Source organism: Dicentrarchus labrax, unplaced genomic scaffold, assembly GCF_905237075.1.
Source record: "Dicentrarchus labrax unplaced genomic scaffold, dlabrax2021, whole genome shotgun sequence".
Taxonomy (NCBI): domain Eukaryota; kingdom Metazoa; phylum Chordata; class Actinopteri; family Moronidae; genus Dicentrarchus; species Dicentrarchus labrax.
Window position 1 is genome coordinate 20,356,954 of NW_026136714.1, and position 25,333 is coordinate 20,382,286.

At 38.6% G+C, this 25,333-nt stretch overlaps 1 protein-coding gene across 1 annotated transcript in view; it reads left to right on the forward strand.

The window, feature by feature from the left end:
* Positions 1 to 25,333, forward strand: part of rasgef1ba (RasGEF domain family, member 1Ba) — a 120,364-nt gene that overhangs the window by 24,530 nt on the left and 70,501 nt on the right. The window contains exon 3 of the mRNA XM_051422886.1: positions 6,261 to 6,314. Coding sequence (XP_051278846.1) covers positions 6,261 to 6,314 — 54 coding nt within the window. The remainder of the gene's footprint in view (positions 1 to 6,260; positions 6,315 to 25,333) is intronic.

Below are 25,333 nucleotides of genomic sequence, written 5' to 3' on the forward strand. Positions count from 1 at the left end.
GTAGATTATACAGTAGACAGTGTTAGTGACTGACATTAAGTGCAGAATACACCCAACAATGGTGGTCGTGCTGCACAACAACCAGAGGCATGCACAAAATGTGACATCTAAAGATAAAACATTCATGATATAGCCAATATTGATGCTGCAGCTACTGAAAGAATTTTTGTTTTGCAAACACCCTCAAAGATTTAGATGTTTTGTAGCAATTAGCAAATAAATCTTTGATTATTAAATATTTTTAAACGTCCCTGTTACCTATTACATTTTCAACTGTTATTGTTTCCAGGACATCTTGACTGGAATTGAATTCCACCGGCTGACCCCTTCTCCCTCTCGATTGACAAATCTGCTTCCTACAAGGCTTTCTGCAGAGGCCTAATTCAATTTTAATTTCCTCAGAGTATGCATGCCATGTCCGCATTAAAGCCCACAAGATTATTTTCCAATTTAAACACAATTCAAACAGTCAGCTTTGTTTTCATTTATAGCACAAGGTAAACACTTTATGTTGTGATTGTTTCCTCTTAAAGAGCTGATCCTCATTCTGCTGTGAGCTACTTCAGGCATGAGCCCGTAGAGGGCATTTAGAGTCAATGCAGAGAGACAAGGGAGACTTTTATTAATTAGATTGTGACTTAAACATGAAAACATCTCGCCTTTCATTCCATTAGTTTAATTATTTTTTTAAATGACTGCTGTTATAAATCAAATATTTCTTTTGTGTCATCAGAACGGGTTTAAGCATGTTGTTTGACACTGAAGTGGATTATCTTTATTCATCTTTGGAGACATAGAGTAATAATAGAAGCAAAAAATCGACTTACTGCTGACATGAAATCAGCATTTCAATAATATAATTTTGAATATATGAGGAAAATATCTTTATGTGTCCTTTCTTTTAGTTAGTCAGATATTATGGTTATTGTGTTGCAATAAATAAATCTTGTCTATTAAGGTTTGACCTAATTGTAAATGTTTTACTGTCATTCTACGCCTTGGAGAACCAGCCTACATGGAAAACTGAAACATACAGTAGTCAATTTCTGACTGATATCAAAATAACACAACTAGCTATAAATGTCCAATCACTCAGCGTGGCCTGATTCACTCATGACCTGGTTCCTGGTGACTGACGGACAGAGTCACATGCTCTAGAAGTCTTTTCAATCTAGGGCAGGGGCAGCTGTCCAGAAATTACATAAACTTTGGCCATGTTTTGTAACAACATCACATGACGAAGCTTGTGGTTAACATATTGTACAGGGTGAGAGTTACTCGACATCTCAAGTTTTCATGCACTGTAAAAAATGTCAGTCCTAACAGGGTCAGTTAAAGTTGAAGACAACTGAGACCTGAAATTGCTTTGGGATAAAATGAGAATTGAAATGACTTCTACTGTACAGTATTTGGGGATTTGAAGATGTTTTTTTCCCCAGTGTGTACACGACCTAATCTGGCACAGGCTGCCCCTCTCTTTTTGAGATGGTTTTTGTTACGTAACTTGAAGTTCCTTTGTAGAGAAAGGTCCTCTAGATACTTGTCTAAATCTGCACTGAACTGTGGGCTTCCAAACATTCTTATACAACGCCTGTCTGAACACAGCAGCTTTTTTATGTATCATAAAGGTATTGGAGCGGCTGATCATGGCACAGCTTGGGTTTAAACATTTGACTATTATTTGATAGTTTAAATCAGAATTAACAAATCTGATGTCAGTGACTTTAGAAAAACTGGATTTCATAAAACAGCAATTTAGCTAAGCAAACATTATCAAGGTAGACCAGCTGTCAGGAATTTAGTAAAAACTCAAGGGCCTTTGGTTATTGGTAGGTTAGATGTAACCTGACAGCAAAAGGTGGGCACTTTCAGGCAGGCAAAAATACTTGGCAGGTGTTTGGATGAACTATTTGTCTATCACCTTGTATCATGGGCGAACATTTACCAATCAAATCAACAATAGCTATCATTCCTTCCTCAAAAAATTCTTTGACCATGGTACCATGGTATTGGACCAATCAGTACATTGCAATGTACAGGCCACAAGCATAAATTGAAGCCCGGAAAGATGGATTCTTGCTTGATTTTGTGATCTTGTCAGTGCAGCTGTCTCGCAAAGTTATGAAGAGCTCCAAGCCTCTATTAAAACTGGGAAAATTATGTTAAAATTTCATCTTAGCTTATATAACCTTTATTTTAACAAAATTTTGACTAAACTTCTACTGCATGTCCATGACACATTTATTGGAAAAAGCTGTATGAAGTTTTTCATATGTGCTACAGGGTTAGTGTGCAGGTTAATCGGAGATGACTAATTAGACAAAGTGTATGTGTATGACAGAATGCAACTTGATTTTGCAGGTCTAATCATTTAGGATGAAGAGGAGAGGTTAGTGGGGTCATAGCCTATTGGTCTCCATTAGGTTGTAAACATGGAAATCCAACTTTACCGGGTCACCTTGAGTTCAGGCCTTCCCTGTCATCAAGATAATATCCCAGTTTTCGTCAGATGTCATAGATCAGTGGTCATCCTCTATCAGTGGCTTTGTGGCTGTAAGATGCTACCGGTCAAAGGTCACAGGTAATAGTACTGCTTTGAGGTCCAAGTCCCCAAAGCAATCATCTTATGACAGGGAGAAAGGAAAGTGCTGAGTGGCACAGAGGATGATCTAAAGGTTTCCTGTTAAGTGTTGTTGTTCACTAAATGTGTGCTTGTTTATTGCTTCCTTCCTCTTGGCATCCTTTCTTTGTTTCCATGTGCCAAACTCACAGTCAATGTCACCCATCGGTACAGAGGAGTACTCACTAGGTGGCCACCTCTGATTTCAGACGACTACATTTTAATGTGATTCAGTAATCTGATGTTTTTACATGTTATTGGCAGGCTATCGATTAGCTGTCAGAATATAGTACTTCTACCAAGTGTTGGTTGTCTTATAAACACATTTCATTTGCATTTGTATTTGTACAATTTAATGTAAGCAGCTAGTGCTTGCAAGTTAGTGTGATTGTAATATAAGGGTCTTTCAAAGCCAGACACAACCGCTGTCTTATGATTTTTAATTGAACTTGTTTTAGAAATGAAGCTCAGGACACACATCTGTGTGTTGGAGTAGCTTAAAATTAAAACAAATGTATATTCATGTGTGGATATATATGGTGTTTAACAATCTTTTGAAAGAGTAAAATGAACAATGAAAATCTTGTCTTTTCTGCAGTAATAAGCACATTGTAATAGTAATATATATTACTATTATAAGTAATAGTACATCACTGTTGAGTGCAACAGCAACAAAGCACATTTCTGACCACACCCATGAGCTGGATGTGGTTTGAGATGAAACTTTCAAGAGGGCAGCTAAACACTGTAGGTGGCACAGAAACTCAACATGTTTCTCTATAAATGTGCTAATGGATTTAACACTGAAATAGGATTACTTGATATTCAGGCTGTTTGTGGCTGCCCTGCCAGTAGCTGCAGTCTAAAAAATAACCTTGTGACTTTTCTTGTAACAGCTCTCACTGCTTCCCCCTCATAATTCCTAAAAAGCACACTGAACAGATGACCTTTACCACAATCTGTTCTTTCTTTTCAATTAGTCTCTGCACTACCCCATAAATGATTCATAGAACTCAGCCTGAGCCTGTATTAATAACTAATAAGGATAAGTGATATTAGGGAACAGCTAGTATGCTGGCACAGCAGGGGGTCAAAAGGGTCTGAGATTACACTGGTCACGCCGAGACAAAATGTCCATTCCTGACGCCTGATCAAGAACACAAATGGTCTAGTTCATTTCGTGCCATTTGGTTTTGGGAATTATTGCTGCTGGTATAGTCTGCTACAGCTGTATAATGGTTTCTTTAGGCTGCCACATACAGTAAAAGGCGGCTGTACTCAGAATTTGTGAAATATTAGTTGATCACTTGATCCTCTGGCTAGATAATGCAAACAGCTCGCAACCTCCAGGATTTAATCTGTTTAATCCCTCTTTTCACTAATATGGGTTAAGAGGATTTCTTCTATACGTTATTATGGCATCAGACAAGCCATTTCCTGAGAAGAGATAATTTCCTTTTTTAATCTCAGCATCATATGTTTGACTCTATTATTCAGTAAAAATATCTTCAAGGTTTCTTCGTCTGCACACAAACAATACTGTACATAAAAGTATTCGCACATCTACGCTCACCCGCACTCACATTACCAAAAAGGAGAACAAATACAACATCTACCGTGGCAGCATCAAAGTGTCCTTTCCCATTGATTTCCTGTTTCTGTGTCACAGAGAAACAGGTTGGCTAATAGGGCTGAGTTATGCAACAGCATGCAGCTGTAGGCTTTTACCCATAAATCCCTGCCAGTGCTGAACTTGAGGAGATTAAAGTTGACTGAATGCCCACCCTGACAGGAGCACATGGAAGTGGTGGCTGCTGGGTCATTTTCAGTTATTTTTCACTCTGCTGGAAAAGAAAGGAGAAACTTTACTTTTGCTTTTTTTTTTAAATTTCTACTCAGTAATATTCTGTGCTTTCAATGTTTGCAACAGCAGGGCTAACTTATAGAAGAGTATACCTTTTCCCCTTCTTTTTTACTCCAGCTTTCTCAGTGATTAATTGAAGAGTTGTGGATGCTAATAACAAGAGAGCTGAATCAAGAGTCTGTGAAATCACTTCTGTTTGCTCTCCATAATTCCTCCATGCAAACAGAAAGGAAATATTTGTTTATTGTCTCATCTCTCTGCCTCTGAATTCTGGGACAAACACTGTTAATTATATGCTTGGTTTGGAGAGCATGCCTTGTTTCTTTTAATCCAGTTATTCCTCTGCGTGTGAAGACTACATGACTGTGTGGAGGAACACACTGAGATCTGGCTGATGTATGTTTCTTTGTTCAGTGTTGGCTCGTCATCTGACTTGCAAAGGGAAGCACTTATTTCTGCTCTGTCGGCTCTTTCTGTATTTAAAACTTCATCTTTAATTAGCCTGTACGTGCTGCCCATATTCAGGCCCACATTAAATGCAGATAACTACCATTACTCTCTGCAAAGGCACCTGTCCCGCTGTAATAAATTTAGATTTTTTATTAGTGTCATTATTTTCCCCAGTGCCGTCAGTTTGCTCTAGCTACAATGCCCACAGCTCAGCAGGTTTCCGCTTGGTTGCAGCTTTGTGCCAAAAGATTTATTGGTTTTACCTTGTACGATCAGCTGTGTCCGAGAGACTGGAGCGACTGTTGTTCAGTAGATGGTCAAAAATATGACTTGAAGAGGTCTAGTCACAACGAAGACAAGTCACATAGTGTTCTCACTGTCAATCAGAGACTTATCTATCTTTAATAAATTTGGCTACAGCAAAAGGCCAAGTTCAGGACTGTAGCAGGGACTGTGGAAATACAGAGGTCATGAATTTCTCCACAACCCCACTCACCACAAGATTTCCAACTTATTTATTTATTTATTTAACTGTTCAAGATTCATTGTGTACCATATAGGAGGATCTATTTGGAGGAATTTAATATAATATTAATATAATTATAATATTATTTTTTTCATTAGTATATAATACATATAATATATAATCACCTTAAAATAAGAATTGTGTTTTTCGTTACCTTAGAATGAGACATTTTTATCTACAGAGGGAGTAGGTCCTCTTCTACAGAGACCACCATGTTCAATCGGCATGCTTGTACAGCAGTCCAGAACAGACAAACCAAACTCTGGCTCTTGTCGCTTTCTTGCTCTACCTCAGCTCCACACAGGCTCCACCTTGCTGCAGAAATGAAGAAAACTAGACAAGATGGAGATGCATAAACTTACTTCAGACTGTGTCTTAAGTTAATTGGCATCAATAATGCAAAACAAGTTTGTGTAATTCAAAGTAACTTGGACTTGCTGTATTTTCCCTCTCAGCTTTACCACCTCTCTTGCCTAATTGGGATTTCCCGGGATATAAGCAGAAACCTTGAAAAGTCCCTTCAGAAAGCTATGCGTTATATGACAGACCCTAAGTCCAAGTTGGATCACTATTAAATGGCTTGGAGGCTATTTGGAGAAAAAGAAAGCATGCTCAGTGATTTCTCTTTGGAAAATCAATTACTGTGATTTTCCCTGCCTCATTGCATAAAATGAGCACAATATACTCGATATGTGAGGGGTTGAAAGTGTTGCTGGTCAATACCAGTGACTAATGATTTCTTATTATGTTTCTGTGTGTGCATGAAAGTAACAGAACTTTCTCTTTTTTTCTCTTTTTAGCCAACAATTTTTGGGACATTAACCAATGAGAGAGCACTGTTTGACTGCAGACTGGTGAGTCACCTCAGTATGAACTTTTATTAACTGAATAAAAATGATGATGCTCGCAATATCAGGACATTTGGGTTTTGAGGGTGTTAGTGTGCTGTTGCTTTTAATTGAAAAACAGAAAGTAATGGGAATTTTAATTAACCTAAAATTCCTGAGGATAAAAATTCCCAAAAGCAGCAACAGATGTCTGTATTACTCTGTGTGTGTGTGTGTGTGTGTGTGTGTGTGTGTGTGTGCCAGACTGCATGTGTATTATTGTTTTCAAAGCTGAGTTTACCCTCTAAATATGGTGCAATCTGAGTTTTTGTTCATATTAATACATTTTTAAAATAATGTCCTTATCACCATTCAAGCATTTCCCTGCACGACAGATGGCAAAGATCTTTTCTCTTTGTTGATGATACCATGTTTTCATGGAACACAAAGACTTCCTTGGTTTCTCTGTTGTTGTGTAATGCAAATGCCGATGGCAGACGCCACAGAAAGCCAATTAACCAGCAACAAAGGAAATTTTTAAGCTGCCCGGTTGTTTGCCTGGCTAGATACATCGGAGGAGGGGAGTCTGGGGTGAGTCTGTGCCAACTGGCACATGACTTATTTAATTACTTAGCCCTGCGGCACCGACTGAATCTAGCAGATTTATGGATTCGTCCATTTCCCATTTATCAGAAAACAGTAAAAGCCTCCCTTTATGCTTCATCTCTAAAGCACTCTTGGGCCCTGTGACCATTAAGCAGGATTTCCCTGCTCTGTCTATAGGCCTTTGCCTTTTTTCAGTCTGGTCTAAGTAATGGGCCGCAGCAGGTGGGTGGGCGGTCCAGTGTTGATTCACAGGTACAATATGTATTAGAAAGCCTGATCATGAAAGACTGTTTAAACCCTTTGAGAGTGTGAAGAGCCAAACCTGGTCCAAAGCCAGACTGGATTATTGATGTTTGGTGGCATTTATTGCCATGTGTCCAACTTTTTTGGCTGCTGAGGAACAAAGTCTGTCACTTCAATCTACATTTAGGTTTGGATTGTTAATGGGAGGAAAGAACAAATAGAAACTTTTTTTCAAGTTAAAGCAATAGGTGAGCCAATATTTTCTTTTCAATAGAAATTGCCAATTTGCCCATCTGTGTTACCACACTAGCCGATCACACAGAGAAGCACCTATACAGGCGTAGCCACCTTAAAAAGGCCTTGGCATAGAGCGTTGGGAAAAAAACAGCTGGTTGAGCTCTAGATGAGTAAACTTTTGCTTAATTTCAAAGAGGTGGATAACTGAGTTTACTTGGGTTTACCCCCCACTACACCCCTGCTCCATAGCTCTCTCACAGCCCAGCAGCTGACTAGTTCTCTAGCTAACCGGAATAGTATGCAGCATCAAAATGGGAAGGAAGTGGTGAAGTAGTAAAGCCTGCCTTTTGCTTAATTTGATTGGGTGTCTGGGCTAAGTGAGACAGTGATTAGTGGTTTGACTCTGCCCCTTGAAAAAGTGAAAATATTTCAACTTTTATGCGCTTTAGGAAACTGTGATGCACGGCACAAGACAGGAGCATTGTACCATAGGAAAACAATGGTTATGCAGGTGACGCATATGTAGCTGTGTCTGTGTGATGGGCTCCTAAGGTCAGGATAATATAAACAGTTTGTGTACAAAACCTGTAGTGAGACTTGCCTTGCACTTGCCCTGTGTGGATTTTTCAGGTGCATAGTTGAAGAGTTGACAGATGGAAAATAAGCATTTTTGTGTTTCTTAACTGATCAGCAGTTTAGAAACATAGTGATGCAACAAGACATGAAAAGTAATTGACTTTTTTTTTGCCACAGAAATATACATGTTTCATAATTTAATAGTTTATACCCTATTGTTGAGAGACGTCACTGATATTAACAAGCCTTAAACAGCAACACAAAACAATAACAACTTCTAATATCTACTATTCTGTGTGATTGTTCACCAATTTTTACCTCGTGGGAACCAGTTTGAGTCCCAACAATGTAGCTGTGTGAACATATTTTTGTCTCTGCAACATACTTGATACAAATACAATGAATTTTGGGCTGATTTGTAGAGTCATAAGGTAATTTTTTAAGAAGTAATGGTAATTTTACCAGTATTTAAAGTCCAACCTTTTTTGTAAAGTGGTAAAAGAAAATCCAGATGGAGTAGGTAATGTATTAAAATCCCTGTCACTCATCACCCCACTCTGCATATGTGCACCCATTGGGGGATCACAAATCAGACTTTGTAGGGTTCATGGGCTAAAACTCTTGAGAACCACCACATTAGATAATGCCAGGCTTTGGCTGAAGATAATCCACTCAGGGTTCATTTCCCTTTTCCTGAAGAACTGTGAGGTTATGGGAGGGTTTCTCTTCCTCTCTGGCTGAAATTTCCTCTGGATTTAGCGTTTGCCTCAAAAGTGTGAAGGCACAGGTGGAAAGAGGGTCAGGCGCTGGCCGAGGATTATGCTAACATTATGCATACTGAAGAATAGCACTCTCGGTGGGACAGGCAGCCAGAGAAGACAGCCGCCATGATATCACCACAGACGGCTTAACTCTCATGCATCAGAAGACTGTGGGATTAATCTAATAATAAACCCAGAATTGTGCCTAAATCCTAATTGATTTTTTTCACCATTATGGACATTGTACTCATCATTGTCTGGTGGATAAATCCAACGTGCAGCTGAGTCTGACTCTGGTCCTGAACCTCTGTCAGGGAACTGAGAAGTGTAACTAGGATGAAAACAGTAATTTTCTACATTTTGTAAAGTAGAACAGGAAGAAAAAGCCTTAATTTTGCAATTTTTGTCAAGATTTTCTCAGAGGTTTTCTGCATGTTGTGTTTAGACTGGAGATGCATAATCTAATATAGAGACTGATACAAATAAGTCTTTGATACTACTGCCATTAACTTGATGCTGCTGTAATTTAATGACAGATAATTTACTGCAGTCATTTGTTGACAGTTATGTAGCTCTTTGATTTTAATTAAAGATGAATAGAACAGACGAATAAAACGGCACCAAAAGGCTTATAATGAATCTGGAGCCTTTGACCGTTAAAAGGGATGGGTTTCCCATGACAACGAAAGCAGGATGCCGACTGAGGAAGCAAATGGTGTGAATTTTAATGAAGGTGGGGTTTTGGTAGCGGGTGTCTCCTATTAAACCAGCTAGGGGCTGTGTTCACAGTCTTCTACCATTAAGAGTACTTCTGAAATATTTAAAGTAGAATTCCCATCACAAATCCCAAGGTGACATTTTCTGATAGCTTGGTTTGTTTGAATAATAGTCCAAAACCCTTAAAGTTATTTATTTTATATTTAGTCTGCAGTGCAAAAAGCAGGTAAAAATCAAATCCTGAACTTGAAGTTCAGTTAGACAACTCATGTTTGAAATGTTTATTACAGCAGTTTAGCATAGTTAGATTTTGGCATCTAGACTTCGACCGCATCACTCCCCGCAGATATGTTTACATAGAGATATTGGGGAGTGATGAGCAAATACCTTTAAACCCCCTAGCCTACAGGTGGATGCTGGGGTGGTGGTCGGGCTTACAGAACGACAGGCAGCAATACTGATGCAGGGCAGCAGCGCCATTGACAGAGCAGAGGGAGAGCTGGGAAATTTTGCAGTTAAAATAGACAGATTGGTAGGGTGTGCTTGGTTTGTCATTATGGAGAGTGAGGCATGCCATGTGTGTATAGCAGTGCAGCTTGAGTTGACTGCCTGAACTAGCTTACAGGCTTTGCTTCATGTATATTTAAAAGAATGCGACAGCACAGAGGCCCGGTGCAGTTTACTGGAGTTGATGACAACTTAAGTAGAAAAGCAATATTTCTTCCTGCTTTGTCTGCAGTTGTTACTACAGTGCACTTGTTAATGGAGGAAGGACTGAGGAGTACTATTTATTTTACTGACATTTTAGGTTTTTTTTCCCCAGTGAGGTGCTATTAAGTTTATATAGTGACTTTGCTGTTGTTACTGTTGCTGCTCTAGAAACAATATTTATTCATATTTAATATATAAATAAATTCTAATCAGTTCAGGACCTTTTTCTTCTTAATGTCTGCGTGTGATGTGAAAACCTACAACTTAGGGTTTTTTTCAATAGATATTGTAATGATAATAGTCATATTTTAGTTTTAGTTTTTAGTCAAAAAAGCCCCAAGCCCTCACAAAACCGAGGGAAACCCCTGATACATATATGTGTATAGTATTTTATTTGTCTATCTATGGTGTAAGGTTTTTCGGTTGGGTCTTTTTTCTGTAGTATATGTCTTGAGCCTGTACTTAAGCTATAACTTCATATACATCTATGGACTTCATACTCCTGGGTCTGACAGAACTGCTGGGCAAATGAATAAACTAAAATCACCAACTGTTATTCATTTCAGTGTGTGTGCGGATTCTACAAATGAGATACAATGTGTTCAATTGTGAGTTTTAGAAGTATTGGTAAGTTAACTTTTTACAGCATAGCATCTTCTATTTGTTTATATTGTTGGTTTGCTTGTATGGGCAGTGGCTGACACAGCATTAGTGGTTGGAAACATGTAATATCTGCTTTGGTGTTACAGTGTGTTCACTGTTAGATTGTTATTACATAGTTGATAGTGGAAGGAAGCACTGCTCTGCCAGTGGCATTTGTCAGAGAGCGACTGGCTTTTGAATTTGTTATGCACCAAATATAGCTTGCCCAGGGTACGTTTGAATCTCAGGTTTTAGGGAAGTGCACAGACATATTCTCCTCCAGTGCAGGGATGTAAAAGCACTTCTCTAGTGCACAGATACAAGTCAGTAAAGTCAAGGTGTGACATTTTTGAGTGGTTTGGATCTTTAAAATAAGCTAAGCTCTACCCCCATATTAAACATGGAGACATTAAATTGGCATCAATCTTCTAACTTTCAAAAGAAAGTATATTTACCAAAATGGTGAACTATTCCTTCAAACGGGTAAGTTGCTGTTACTAAACTAATTGTTTCAGCAATAATGTGAATTGCTATTATGATTGTTTTCACTGAAATTCAGCCATTTGCTAATCCTTATACCTGAAATGGTTTACATTGGACAGGAAAGATTCAGCATTTTACTCAATGGCCTGATGATAGCAATGTCTTTATCAAGGAATTGAACTTTTAATTATATGATTACCAGTCTGATTGTGAGAAAATATGATTACCTATTCTGACTCATAGTTAATTTTAACATTTGGTCTTTTCACCCTTTGCTAATGTCACAGACCCAGAACAACCATTACATAACTCTAAACTATTCTAAGCAAGGTATGAGAAGTACGTGGCACATGAATGATGTGTATTTAACTATAAAATCCAGGGTGGTTGCATAAGCCTGGTATAAGGGCACTGGTTATGTAAACGAGTTTCTCAAAAAAATCAGAAGCCAAGATCAGTCCTTCAGAGACCTGATCTTCCTCCAACATCAGCAACCCTTTGCTGGGAATGTGGATGTAGGCCAAAACCAAAGTGCTGCATTTTTCCTTCTTGTCCATTTCTGTCTGTTTAACAAAGCTGGCAGCAGGAATCAGCCAAGAACACTCACTGAGTGTATTAGCGGACAGTAAATGTCAGCTAAAAGGATACAACCGAGATACTGGACTTCAACCTGCATCAGCCAAAAAGTCATGGTTACAAAATACAAACACACCCTGTGTTTCCTGTGCAGCCTAATAATCCTAACCCTAACCCCCAGCAATGGGGTTAGTATATGGCTGATTCAAATATCATGAGCTTATAAACACACTTCAATGAAGTTAGTGTAATTGAACTGGACCCAATCACACTGAAAAGTCTCTTGGTTTCCTTTCATCAAGGTAGATTTAATTAATAAATACCCTGCCACAAAGAAACGCTATGTGGACACAGGCCTTAAATCTGCATTCATACATTATTATAATTATTTTTTATCCATCTATTTATTTACACACAACGCTTACTTGTTAGGAGTTGCCTATTTAGACATCCAGAACAACATTATCGTCCATGTTCCTAGTGACCTGATAAATGTGAGTCCAATATTCACTCTCTTTTTAGCTTTGGTTTGGTCTCTACTAGCTCCTGAGGGAAATATCTGGCTCTTTAGCTCGTAAATGCTCCATTGTGTTCACCAGCTATTTGCTTACTGTGTCTGTTTGCTGTCTGGTGCTGGGCAGGTATATACAGTGGATTATTAAAGCTAAAAAATCAGCTTGCTGGGGCTGGAAATGTTGCAGGGTGGATCGATGCTTCAAACATTGAACAAAATACATTGCATGCTCTAAGATACGCTGTCATGGTTTGCACTACACACTATTTGTATCATCCTTACATTTCTGTTGGTCTGCAAAACGGACGAGTAGCGTGTAGGAAAGCAGTTGTCTGTAAAATATTGACACGTCACTGACATTTTAGTCACATTGAACATGTAATCCTGTTAGATCCCACATGGGACGAGTGCCATTTGGAGGACAGATTATTCCAAAGCACTATACAGTACCATGAGTACTGACATTTTAACATGGGTGGTCCCAGTGAGAATTAAACTCCTGACCCAGGCTTTGTAAGTGACAGGATTCCACATGGCTCTGTTGAATTAATTATATTAATGGCAGATGTTCAGAAATACACTGTGATGTCATCTGGTTTGCTTGGAAGCCCCACAGTTGCTCCACAGTGTAGTGTGTTGACACATTATCATCCACTCTTGTCAATTAATTAATTATTAAAAAGAATGTCAGTAACAATAATCAATCATCCATTTTCTGATTAGACAATCACACGAGCCAAACAGATGACAGCAGGACAATTGAAAACCAAACCAGAAATTGTCCAAAGGTAACACACTAGAGAATTTAACTCCTAATGAGTGTCCCTAAATAACCCAATTAGATTCACTTCTGACCACCAGTATGACTCCATCCAGGGGACGAGTAATGAAAACATACCTATGATTATTATTTTCCATTTCTTCCAATAGATCCTTCTAAATGTTACACTCTGAATCTTTAAATCAACAGTGCATCTCTGATCTCTGTCTAGAATATCAACCCACTAGACCTTCAAAGTCAGGGGGAACTGGTCTGCTTAAATCTAGTCACTAATCCACTAATTTTTGCTACTATGCTGCACATATCTGGAACAACTTTCAGAAGTCCAAAGACATATTAGGTCTTCTTTAAAATAAAAACACAGCCTTATTATAAACAATTCAGTTTGCTGTAGATTTTCATTATTCATTATTCATTTATTGCATTGCTTTAGTTCCTCTGTACAACCCTATATATATATATATATATATGCTGATATTTGCAGCAAATTAAAGCATTCAACACCACCCCATTTCAACTTTTCATGATTGAAGCAATTCAAGTCCAGGTAGCTAAGATTCACAAAGAAAATAAGCTGTGTGCTAAACATGTTACAAATGTTAGTCAGCTATGTTCAGAGGTTTAATTTTTGGTCTGCACATAACACTTTTAATTACCCTATGTTTAAAATATGGTATGAATTGCTATACAAATACAAATAAAAGCTGCCTTGCCTACATACATAAAGTAGCCTCTCTTGTTAGCCATTACGTTGTAAAAACGTGAACTCCTCCAAATTATACGGCAAAATGTGTCATTGTAACTGCCCCTTAGAACAACACATGGAAACAATTTCTACGTGCCTCCCAAAATTGTTACACATCACGTATGGCAAGTAAATCTGTTTTATGATGCGACAGCACTATGGTTAAGGTTTAGTTAGGTTTAGACATAAAAACAACTTTAGGGAAACATTGTGGTTTGGGTTGACTCCTTCGCAGAGCCGGTCCTGACCTCCCTGGTGCCCGAAGCAAAATTCTGCTAGGGGGCCCTCAAACCTGACCCATAAACCCTGTAAACTAAGTAAATATTAACATGGTAAAAAATGTAACATAACAACAAAACTGAGATTTGGTTCTGCTACCTGGTAATTAGTCCAGTCCTCAGAATATTGTCTATACAATGTAAACATAAGCCTATAGGCTCTGGCTGCAGCCTCAAATAATCTGCATCATGTTCAACAGTCTCCCCCAGATTTCCTTTTATACATTTTTAAATATAAAATACTATTTAGACTATGGCTTGACTGAATACTTGATGGTTATTATTCCCTCTTTTTTCTGTCCGTTTATCCTCTTATCAAAGTTGTAAACATTGACACCTGCTTTGACATGAGGGGAAGGTGGGGCCCTTGCAAATTTGTGGGGGCCCTTTGCAGCTAGCGTAGTGAGCGTGTAAGGTGGACCGGCTCTACTGCTTTGCTAAGGCATACGGGACCTTCGTCATCATGGTTACAATAATAACCATTTAGTTGGGGAAGTTGGGAAACAACCATGGTAATGGTTAAAAGAAATCAACGTTGATTGTCGGTGTGAAACAGGAAACGAACAACGGTCTCCCATGTTACAGTCTGATTTTGAGACTGTAACATGGGAAGCTCTTGGTAGCTCTTGAACAGCGTCACTTTACTGTCTCCTTTGCTACCAGCAGACGAGAGCCATAACACGTCAACACAAGAAGTCATTTTGCTTTGCAGTCTGTGGAAATCTGTTCTCCTGCATGTTGCTGATGTCTTTAATGTGACATCAAAATGTTATCTTCAAAAACATTTTCCCTCTTGGTCTTTAAGTCCGAACTCAGGCTTTCTGAAAGCGTTGACTTTGTGTTTTGTTTCTGTGTTCTGACCATCTGCCATCAATTAAGTCAAGACCAACCACAGACCGGTTGCACAACCACCTGCTGTTGTTTGCTAAGGCTTGTGTGTGTGTGTGTGTGTGTGTGTGTGTGTGTGTGTGTGTGTGTGTGTGTGTGTGTGTGTGTGTGTGTGTGTGTGTGTGTGTGTGATCTCTGGTAACCTTCTGTTGGCATAAGAATGGACAGTGTCACACACATGCCTTCAGATGTTATGTAACCTTGTCATGGCAGGCTGCTCGTCACTTCACATGGACATACTCACATTGATGAACTCTGAGCCGCAGGGATGAAATTAGCTTTCTGGCTAGCGGTGGGAATATCGGGTGAATGTGTTTGGATGTGTTTATGTTGAACAGTTAGCTACTTGCAAGCACATCTCAGGGCCTGCTGGTCTTGTGATTATTAGTCATGGCCTGAACATTGGCCTCAGGCTCGGCTTGTACTTTTTTTTAAATGTGAGAGTGTGCGTGTTCCTGCTGTGCTCATTTAATACCTGGTATTCAATGACATGCTGTATTATCCTCCACATGCCTGTGCTTTGAACTAAGATAAGTGTCTGTCCAACCTTTCATAGACACAACCCCTCTCTCTCTCTCTCTCTCACTCACACACACACACACACACACACACACAGACACGTTCATCTCTGCTTTAAGTGCTGACTGTTCCCTCTATAAAGGGAATGATGACCTGCTGATGTCTGCTGATGATGATGTTCAGCTGAATGTGATGATGTCTCGTTCAAAATAGAGCTTCACTGCTTTAATAGCAATAGCATTTGCTATTAATGAGGAAATAATAAACGGGTGCCAAAATGTGTGTGTGCACTTCATAAACTGCAAACATGAACATCATTTTTGAGTTATTTAGAGAACATCCAAGAAAAAAAATTGTTTTGTTTAAATGTATTTGTACTCCATATTTATCCTTAGCTGTGTATCTCACTGCTGGTTTCCAGAAATAAACCAGGAACCATAATTGTTCAACATCAAAGAACTTTACTTCAAAAAATATTCCCCATAATTTTGTGTGTTGTGCATTTTTGTTGTTTCACATCTGTAAAATGTAAAAGAAGACAGGAAAACCTCCCACAAGCATTTGCCACAAACCTGCTGCCCAGTATAGATGAGTAGGGTGATCTTCCTCTGGGAATATTTGTCTTGTGACTTTGATGACTTGGTTGCTTTGATGAAAAGCTCGAGGTGGATGTTTTGGCCTTGACACATATATATCAGCTCTTTCCACTTCCTAGTCTGAGAACAAAGACCAAGTTGCCCTCTGACTCATGACCTTTTGAGTTTTTATCTTCAACCAAACATCTGCAGATGGCAAACTGTGATAGCAATGAAGCTGCACCCAAATACATACAATTTAAGTGAATAAAAATGTTGTTCCAAAAGGTTGGTTGAAATATCTCTTATACTGTGGGCTACCTATTAGGTGATCTTTAACTGGAGCAGACATGAAATGAGTGGAGAGAGTTGGGGATGAAATGGTCAGAATCTTAAACTCCCTATACTTTTATTAATACAGCAGCCAACAGGGAATTCACACATACCGCATGTGGCCATGAATGAAAGTTGTATATGGTTATGTAGATAAATGGTTGATATCAATAGCGCCATAATAATGATTCTACTTGGAGTAATGACAATTTGCACACTATGATACTTTCACAACCATACCTGCACGATGGGGAGTATAAAGTATATTCTCATTGTTGTTAGTTTTAGCTAGTAAGCATACTTTAAATTATGCAAGTACATACAACCCTCTGTGTGCCTCAGGATTTACCATGACGGCTAAATAACACAATCGGCCAATAGTAATTCACCTCCCCTACTGCTGACTTCCTGTGCAATAGAGGGTCCAAATTACTGCACTGACTAATATTCTGATTTGCACCCCTCTGCCTCCCCTCCTCCTCTCTAAATCCAGTAATCCGAGAGGAAATGAAATTGGCTTAGTGACTTTCCGACCTGTCTGAGGAGGGAACACCACACAAGACTGCAGTGAACAGTTTAAGCTGATTAACCCCAGTAAGGAGGGTTATCTTATTAAAGCTTGACTTTAGAGGCTGTACGCAGGTTGGCTCTATGAATATGAGTAAATACAGGGTGTTCATTAATAAATGGTGGCTCAAAAACTTGTAGAATTCTATTCTATGCTGGACAGTTGACCACATAGACATTTGTTCACATATTTGTATAGATGAGCAATATTTTAAAGACATACAAACGTTTTGCAAATTTGAGTTTTTATGTTGAAACTGATATGTCATATATGAAATGTAGACGTTCGTTCCTACATGAAATCATAAAGCGAAGCCTTCACAAAAAAATGGGGTGAAACAGTCTCCTGGCCTGTGGGTCCTGCATCCATAGAAAGCTGGACTCATCTGTCACATGAAGCAGGAACACAGTTGTCTCGAGAAATGTCCTCAGTAAAACACAGAACAACATTGTTTTGCCCCATCACTCCAGATTTGAGTCGGTTCCTCCTTGTTTTACTCACTGACCTCAAGTCAGCCAGTGTGACGTTTTCTGTCAACATGTGATATAACATGTGATTGTATAGAATGTACACTAACATTTTGCGCCTTAGTGCAGCTGATAGCTGTGGGCGGAGGCATGATGTTTTTGGGTTGTCCGTCTGGCCGTACGTCTGTCTGTCCCGTTCTTGGGAACGTGATATCTCGGGAACGCCTTGAGAGAATTTTATTCAAATCTGGCACAAACGTCCACTTGGACTCCAGGATGGTGGTCAAAGGTAAAAGTCACTGTGACATTGGCCATAACTCAAGAACTGGCCATGTTCTATAACTGATCAGACAATGAATTGGTGACACTACTGCTTTAAAGGTCACCATGAACTCAAAATGATCTTGACAAACACGTTTTGGTCATAACTCAAAATTTCACATATATGTTTGATGGAGTAGAAATGTCAAAGGTCAACTTCACTGTGACATCATAATATCTTAGAAAAACACTTTTTTGGCTATTATTCAACACCATAAATCATGTGACAGCAAACAACGTACTGGAGTGTGCCTAGTTAATGGTGATCCTGTTAGTGAGTGAATTTCACCTACGGCTCATAGAAAGGCTTCAAAAAATGCCAGGAGAAAACAAAGGCACCACATTTTGTATAGCTACACTCTACAAGAATCCATCTTTAAATAATAAATCCATGTGTACCTGTTTATCCAATACATCTATGATAATCTTTCATTAATCATTTCAAAGATGTATATTCACTGAAATCATACATATGTACAGTACCATCAATATAGTGATTTCCATTTAGCCAAAAAATTAACTTTATACTTTCACCACATATTAAATGAGTCTGAACAGACATGGATGTAAAGTGTAACTTGACTGGTGGTGTATAACCACAGGACGGTAATTCTAATTATACCTGTATCCTAGTAAGCCTCAACTTCCACCACTACTCGCTTACCACATGCTCTCCAAAATTAAAAAAAATAAATAGCTGTTTGTGCTAAAGGACTACCTTATGTTTGTACCATGGACAGACACAATTTGCTACAATACCAGACTTCTGTTCTTTCATAAACATTAAAATTGAGGCCAGCATCAGACACTAATTATAAGCAGTCACAGTAGTATTGTTGAAACAGTGATGGTAATGAGTTTAGGCAGTGATCCGCAAGCTCTCATATGAGTCAACTGCCTTTATGGGAGGAAATGCCAAGCTTCACCTCCTAGTTCTTTCACTTGAGTGGAAAAACAATCAAAGCAGTGCCATTAAATATGTTTGTTTTATGAATCCTGGCTGTATGGGATATTTCTGTATGCAAAAGAGGAAAATAACCGTAAACAGTCCTGTGGCTTTACATGTGCCTGTTTGTTTGAAGTATCTCCTGCAGTGTTTTATAGTAAATGCCTGGCACAAGAGATAATAACAAAAGGAAAATGTGAGACAATAGAAGTATACAGGGTAACCAAGAACAAAAGCCAAAGAAAGAAAGAGCTTCAAGATTAAGTTTATGCACAAAAGATTACTGCCACCATGACAAAAATATTTGAATAGTTTCTTGTTATAATGTGAAAAACTAGATATTTTTCACATTATAACAAGATTTTCCTGTTATGACATGTCATGTCACCAAATCATTTTTCTTGTTATAACATAATAGTTTTTTGTAAGAGGAACTACATTAAACTGCCATACATTAGAGAAAAATAAAAAATATAAATGAAAACAAAAGGAAACTATAGGGAAATGGTACTAAAAGCATGTACAATAAAAAACAAAAAACTGATATATTCACTAAGATTGCTATATTCTGTATTTGACTAGATCTGAGCTGTCAGCAGCGTTCATATGGTACCTTGAACTCATGAGATAAACCATAAAATGCTTTAAGCCATAAGAAATTTTCAGTATTATGTGTACTGCTGTATTGGTGTCATATAACATTTAATATTAAAGGACAGTGTAGAACATTCAGACATATCAGTTCACATGTATATATAAAAATGCATTTGACTGTAGATTGTACTGGTTTGCAGCCTGTAGTCAGAACGTCTTTATTTCTCTGGGTGAAGAGGAGAAAAAACAGCTCTTCTTATCATGTCTGAACACAAAGCCTCAGAAAACATTCATGTGTTTTAGATTTATGCATTAAAGATACTCCACTATGCATACATCAGCTATTAAACAAATTGGATTTCAGATCAAATAATAGCAGTTTGCCATTATAATGTAAGGAGACACAAATCATAATGTTGGCCTCAAAGGAGGGTATTTTCTCTCTTAATATTAAGGGGGCGGAGGGGTTGGTTCATGTTTTATTCATTATAAATCCTGGCCTGTGGCAAGCAATGGCTTTGTATTCAGTTAAGTGAGATTACATTTGTTAAGTCATTTGTTAAATTGTACAACAGGATAAGGCCGTGTAAATATGCACGCACTGTCTGGCACAACTAGTGTGGTTGTTTGCTAAACTAAAATTAATCTGTTTTAAGGGAACTCCCTTTTATTCTATTTATTTATTTATTTTTGAACGCAAAAAAGGATAAACAATACAAAACAAAGATTGTGTTTCAATCATTTCAATGGTAACCACTGCAGATGTTATTGTAATCTGAAATGGCTGAAATAACAATGCAGTCATATTTCCCTGACGTAATTGTTTTAACATTAGACACTGGTGTTTGTCAGCAAGTTGATTGACTGTAAAATGCGAATCTTCCATGTTACATAGACTGTATGCACATACATCATCTGAAACTCTGATCCTAGTTGGTTTATCAACAAGCCATAATGATCTCACAGCTGCCAAATTGCTTTTCTCACAGCTCCCAGAGGTGTGAACACTTCTTTTTTGGGGGGGGTTTGGCAGCTCTGCAAAATGCCAACCGGGCTACTTTCATTGATTCCAAAAGGTCAAGTGCGCAGTTGTTTGCAGAGGCATAATAAGAGCGATTGTTTTTCCATTCTCTGATCCAAAGGGCTGCATTGTCAAGCTGCCAGATAATTAATGACTGAGTAATTAGAAGGTTTATTGTTTGTGTTCATCCATTATGTCACTGCAGGTTGACTGTTCCTTTTTCACTGTGTTTTGATTGACAGGGCATTTTACAGGAGGTGGGTGCGACATAATTTGCAAACCAAATTTAAAAACCTGCAGTCTTAATGGAAGGACGCGCTACAAAGTCATTTCTACATTTGTGATGCATAAGACACAATCTGCTATCTAAATGTAAAGAAAAGGGTCCTTTATGCACATGTAAAACGTAGTGATATATAATATAACGTTTGGCGACTACTCAGAAAATTAAAGAGTTGTTCACATTGATGATGTGTTAAAAGTCTGCAGCTCTTCAGGTCACTGTGGCGTTCCGACTCACCTTTGTAAAAATTAAGAGCTCTATTGTCTAAAATGACGATGTCTTGATTTGGAGACTCATTTTAGTGATTAGTGGTAGTCAGCACTGAGCTTGGTGACAAAGTACATGCTGCATCATTTCCTGTGAATCCCCTGTGCTTATATATGTAATTTGAATCTAGTGTGGGATTGGTGGACTCTGCCAGTAACAATGAAAACTACTGTATAGAGAGATAATTACTGAATGTAAATACAACGAATGTCTTGCTGACTGACAGTAAATTGTATCAAAAATGGAGTTTAAATTAATACAAACCTCAGGGATTATAATATATATTGTTTGCAAATGTGAACCTGTTTCTAAGTGGAATGTTTATAACTATTAACTATACAATAAAAATACAACAAAACTGGCAGATTTTCTTTCTTTATTGTTTTATTGCCTTTTTACATATGTTGAATGTGAGTATTTCTTGAAAAGTCTCAGTTAAAGAGTCTCAGGTGGATTTTGTCTCATCTTCCAGCTTCTCCTCCTTCTTCCTCAAACCCAAGAGGTCTCTGAATTTTTTCCAGCCACCGTGTTTCTTCTGCTCTAAGTCGTTGATATCCTCCAGAATGGAAGTATCCTCCTCTGGCTCCCTGGTCTCCTCCTCCTGCTCTTTGAGCTCGGCGAGTTCAGTCCGGAGACTCTGACTGACCTCCTCCACAGCCTGGAGCTTAGTGACCAGCTTCTGGTTGGTAGAGTTCTGTTTAGTCAGGTTTTCTTTTAGGTCCTCCAACTCTTTGGAAAACAACATCTCTTTTTCAGAAGTGTTTTTCTTCAAGGTCTGGATCTCCTCCTCCATCTGTCGAAGCAGAGCATCCTTCTCAGCCCTCAGCTGCTTTATGACTTCCAGCTTCTCTAACACACTTTCAGATTGAGACCGAATCTCTTTCTCAAGGTTTTTCTGCAGGTCAGCGCTCTTTTCTCTTTCAGCTTTCAGCTCAGTCTTGTACCTCAAGTTGATCTGATGTGAAACTTTGAGCTGCTGAAGTTCTTGCTGAAGGGCTTTATTTTGATCTTTTTCAACCTGGAGCTCTGTCGAGAACTTCTCTTTGGTGATTATGTGAGCCACTTTGAGCTCCTCAAACTCCTTCTGAAGCACCTTCTTCTGCTTCTTCTTGATGTCATTCCCAACCTCAGTGGCAATCCTCATGGTTTTCATTGTCTGTGTGTCACTGAGCCTCTTCAACCTCTCCAGTTCGTCGTTGGTTTCCTTGCCTTTGTTAATGAACATTTCTTTCAGGGTCTTCTGTCGAGCCAGCTGTCCTTTAGTCTCTTCCAGTTCTTTGCTGAGCTGCAGCCTCATACTATGATCCCGGAAGTTTATGACACGCTGCTGCCCCAACAAATCATTCAACTCCTGCACTTTGTCCTGCAGGGTGCTGTTTTTCTCCTGCTGTCCACTGCTTTTCTCTGGAAGGAGCTTATTTTTAGAGTTCTCCCCTGGTTCCTCGAGAGTCTGTATCTTCTTTTGCTCCAGTTTGGTGGTAACCTGCGTCACCTTCTCCTCCAGACAGGTGCTGTGGTTTTCAGCACTTTGCAGCTGAGCTTTCAGCTCCTCCACCTGCTTTTCAAGAGCCTCCTTTTCCAGCTCACAGTCTTTCAACCGTAGGGCTAACCTGTAGGGGCCCGGAGGCCTCATGATGTTCTCCATTTTTAGCTGGTAGATTGAAAGTTGTTGTCTCTCACGCTTCTGTGTCTCTTTGGAAAGGTTGTCAAGATACAGAGTTTCGTTATAATGTATCTTTGGTTGTCATAACAAACAAAGAATGGAACTGTTGAATGTTCCACTGTTTTAAATGTTTACATTAATTTTACATTAACTGGGCTTTTCATAGGTTTGTTTTACCCACCCTCATGCGATGTCTCCACACAACATAGTCAGTATTTCAACCATTGTTAAATACAGATGTATTATGATACTGTTACACTGTCATCTCCTGTCACTGTAGCAAGGTATTTTTTGGTTTCTTGTCATTACTTGAGGTTGCTAAGCAACCAGTGAAGATTCCAGGAAGTAATGAAATCTGCCAACTCTTTGGTTAAGTTTAGGTCACTAAAGGTGATGATGAAAGATTTTGGTCATGGTCACTGAAGTTGCTATGGCAACGACTGCGCATGTAGATGCAGCGGCAGGTAGCTCCTTTAAACTTTCTTCATTTTTGTTTTAATCTGTTATTTTTTTTCAGATTGCTGAATCATTGATCATTGAATGATGTCTGACTGGATTAGATTTTGAAGGAGACCTAATCGGCTAATTTCCAGCTCTATAGTCTTAGTCTGAGAGTTGACTAGAGTCGCTTTGCATAATTCACTCTTCCAAAACATCCTTAATTATTAGGGGTGTAAAGATTTACCGATACAAGACGGAAATCGGAAATGTTGTAAATGCGACTACGTTGGTACAATTGGTTATTTTTGCTTATCGAGGAAAGATAACGTTAGATAGATAAACAAACATGTAGGTCATTTTAAGTATGTATAAACAACCAATACTAAAGTAACTAAGATTTAACACACTGGGAAACAACTAAGTAAGAAATAATTTAATGCGTAACATTTAAGAAGGTATAAATAATTAACAATATGTCAGAGATAATGTTTCACAAAGTTTATAAAGTTTCACCTCACTAGGTAACTCCCCAAATTGTAAATTTGTATTGGAATATTGCAGTTACTAGTTCAGGTTAAATCAATTGAAACAGGCAATGTGTTCACAAACATCTGCTGTTTATCTCAGCAGGTAAAGGACATGATTTGCATTACAGTGAACTAAAATAGACAGTGTGTTTACTTACTGGATAAGTTAGGTAGGTGGTCGTTCTATGCGGCCTGGGATGCATTAGCATTTACACTACAAAAGGTATGTGGTCAAATGCGTCCCAGACCACCTCGGCAAGTGGTCCACTTGTGATTGGATCACACAAGAGGGATTCTAATATCAGCTGTTAACAGGCTCTCTGTATCTTGACATTCTTTCCACAAAGGCACAGAAGCATGAGAGACAACCAAGTTTCAATCTACGGGCAAAACATTGAGAACATCATGAGGCCTCCGGGCCACTACAGGTTAGACCTTCAGTTGTAAGACTGTGAGCTGAACTTTCACCTGAAAGTAAGAATTGTTGTGTTTTCGTTACCTTAGAATGAGACGTTTTTATCTCCTGATGGCATGGGTCGCCTCCATGTTTCTACAGAAGCCCGGAACGGACAAACCAAACACTGGCTCTAGCATAGCATAGTTCCTCCTGCGTGCTTGCAAAGAGAGGTGGGAGGGAATGATTTGCAATCTGCAACTACACCGCTAGATGCCACTAAATCCTACACACTGTACCTTTTAAGGTTAGCGAAAAATTATGGTCATGGTTAAAGAAAGAAAGGGATGATTGATAACCTCTCACAGCTGTGCGCTATGTATGCTGCTGAGACCAGCAGGCAATTACCTAGGCTTAGCATAAAGACTGGAATCAGGGGGCCAAGAGGCAGCCATTGCCATAGTCAAAATCTCCTTAATCCAGTTGATTGGAACAATTTTGGTATAGTCCTTTAAAGTCAAATTTCAGCAATGAAGTTGAAAGAAATAACAGATTAAAACAAAAATGTAGCAGGTTTGAAAGAGCTACCAATCATCTACATATTACTTACGTAGCAACTCTAAAGACCATGACCTTAACAAAAGAGCTGGCAGGTTGAATTTGAGTAATTTTGGGTTATTTTTTAAGCCACTGACAAACAGCCTTTTGTCACCTTTCAGAAGCCAATAGAAGGGATTTAGTATTTCCTCCAGAACTGAGGGTTGTTTCTATCTGTCCTCTCTTACCGCAAAAACTCATCTACACTTATTTATTTGCACAACTCATACAGATGTTTTTGGCGTCCAACTCACTACTACACTACACAACTATTAGTTTAAATATTGCAGAGCGAGAAAAAGTTATTTGTTTGCGGCTTCAGCTCTCTGTCCAACAGTCGTGTGGTTCAACACCAGCAAGGAACTGACACGTTTAATCTCGCTGTGATTACTCAAAGGAGCTTAATGTTTTGGCTGAGAGTTGAAAGAGTTGAAGCCACAGAGATGAAGCAAAGTCAAACCTGTGAAAACACATTAAAGATGAACTTATGAACCTTACATGATTCCCAAGTGAGTTTTTCTCATCTCACAGTGTTGATCAAGCAAATCATTCATCAAAGATATTTTTAAGAAACACATGAACAGCAGCTGAAAAATAAAAATCGAGATGTTAAAGTAAGTTTAATAACAATCACTAACAAGCTCCCTAGTTATAATAAAAATTTGGCACTCGAGTTCAGAGAATAATATTCTGAAATTAATTAAATGTGTTTTGAGCCACATCCACACAGGATTTATATCACCTGGGAATACCCAGTTGTTTGGAATAATTG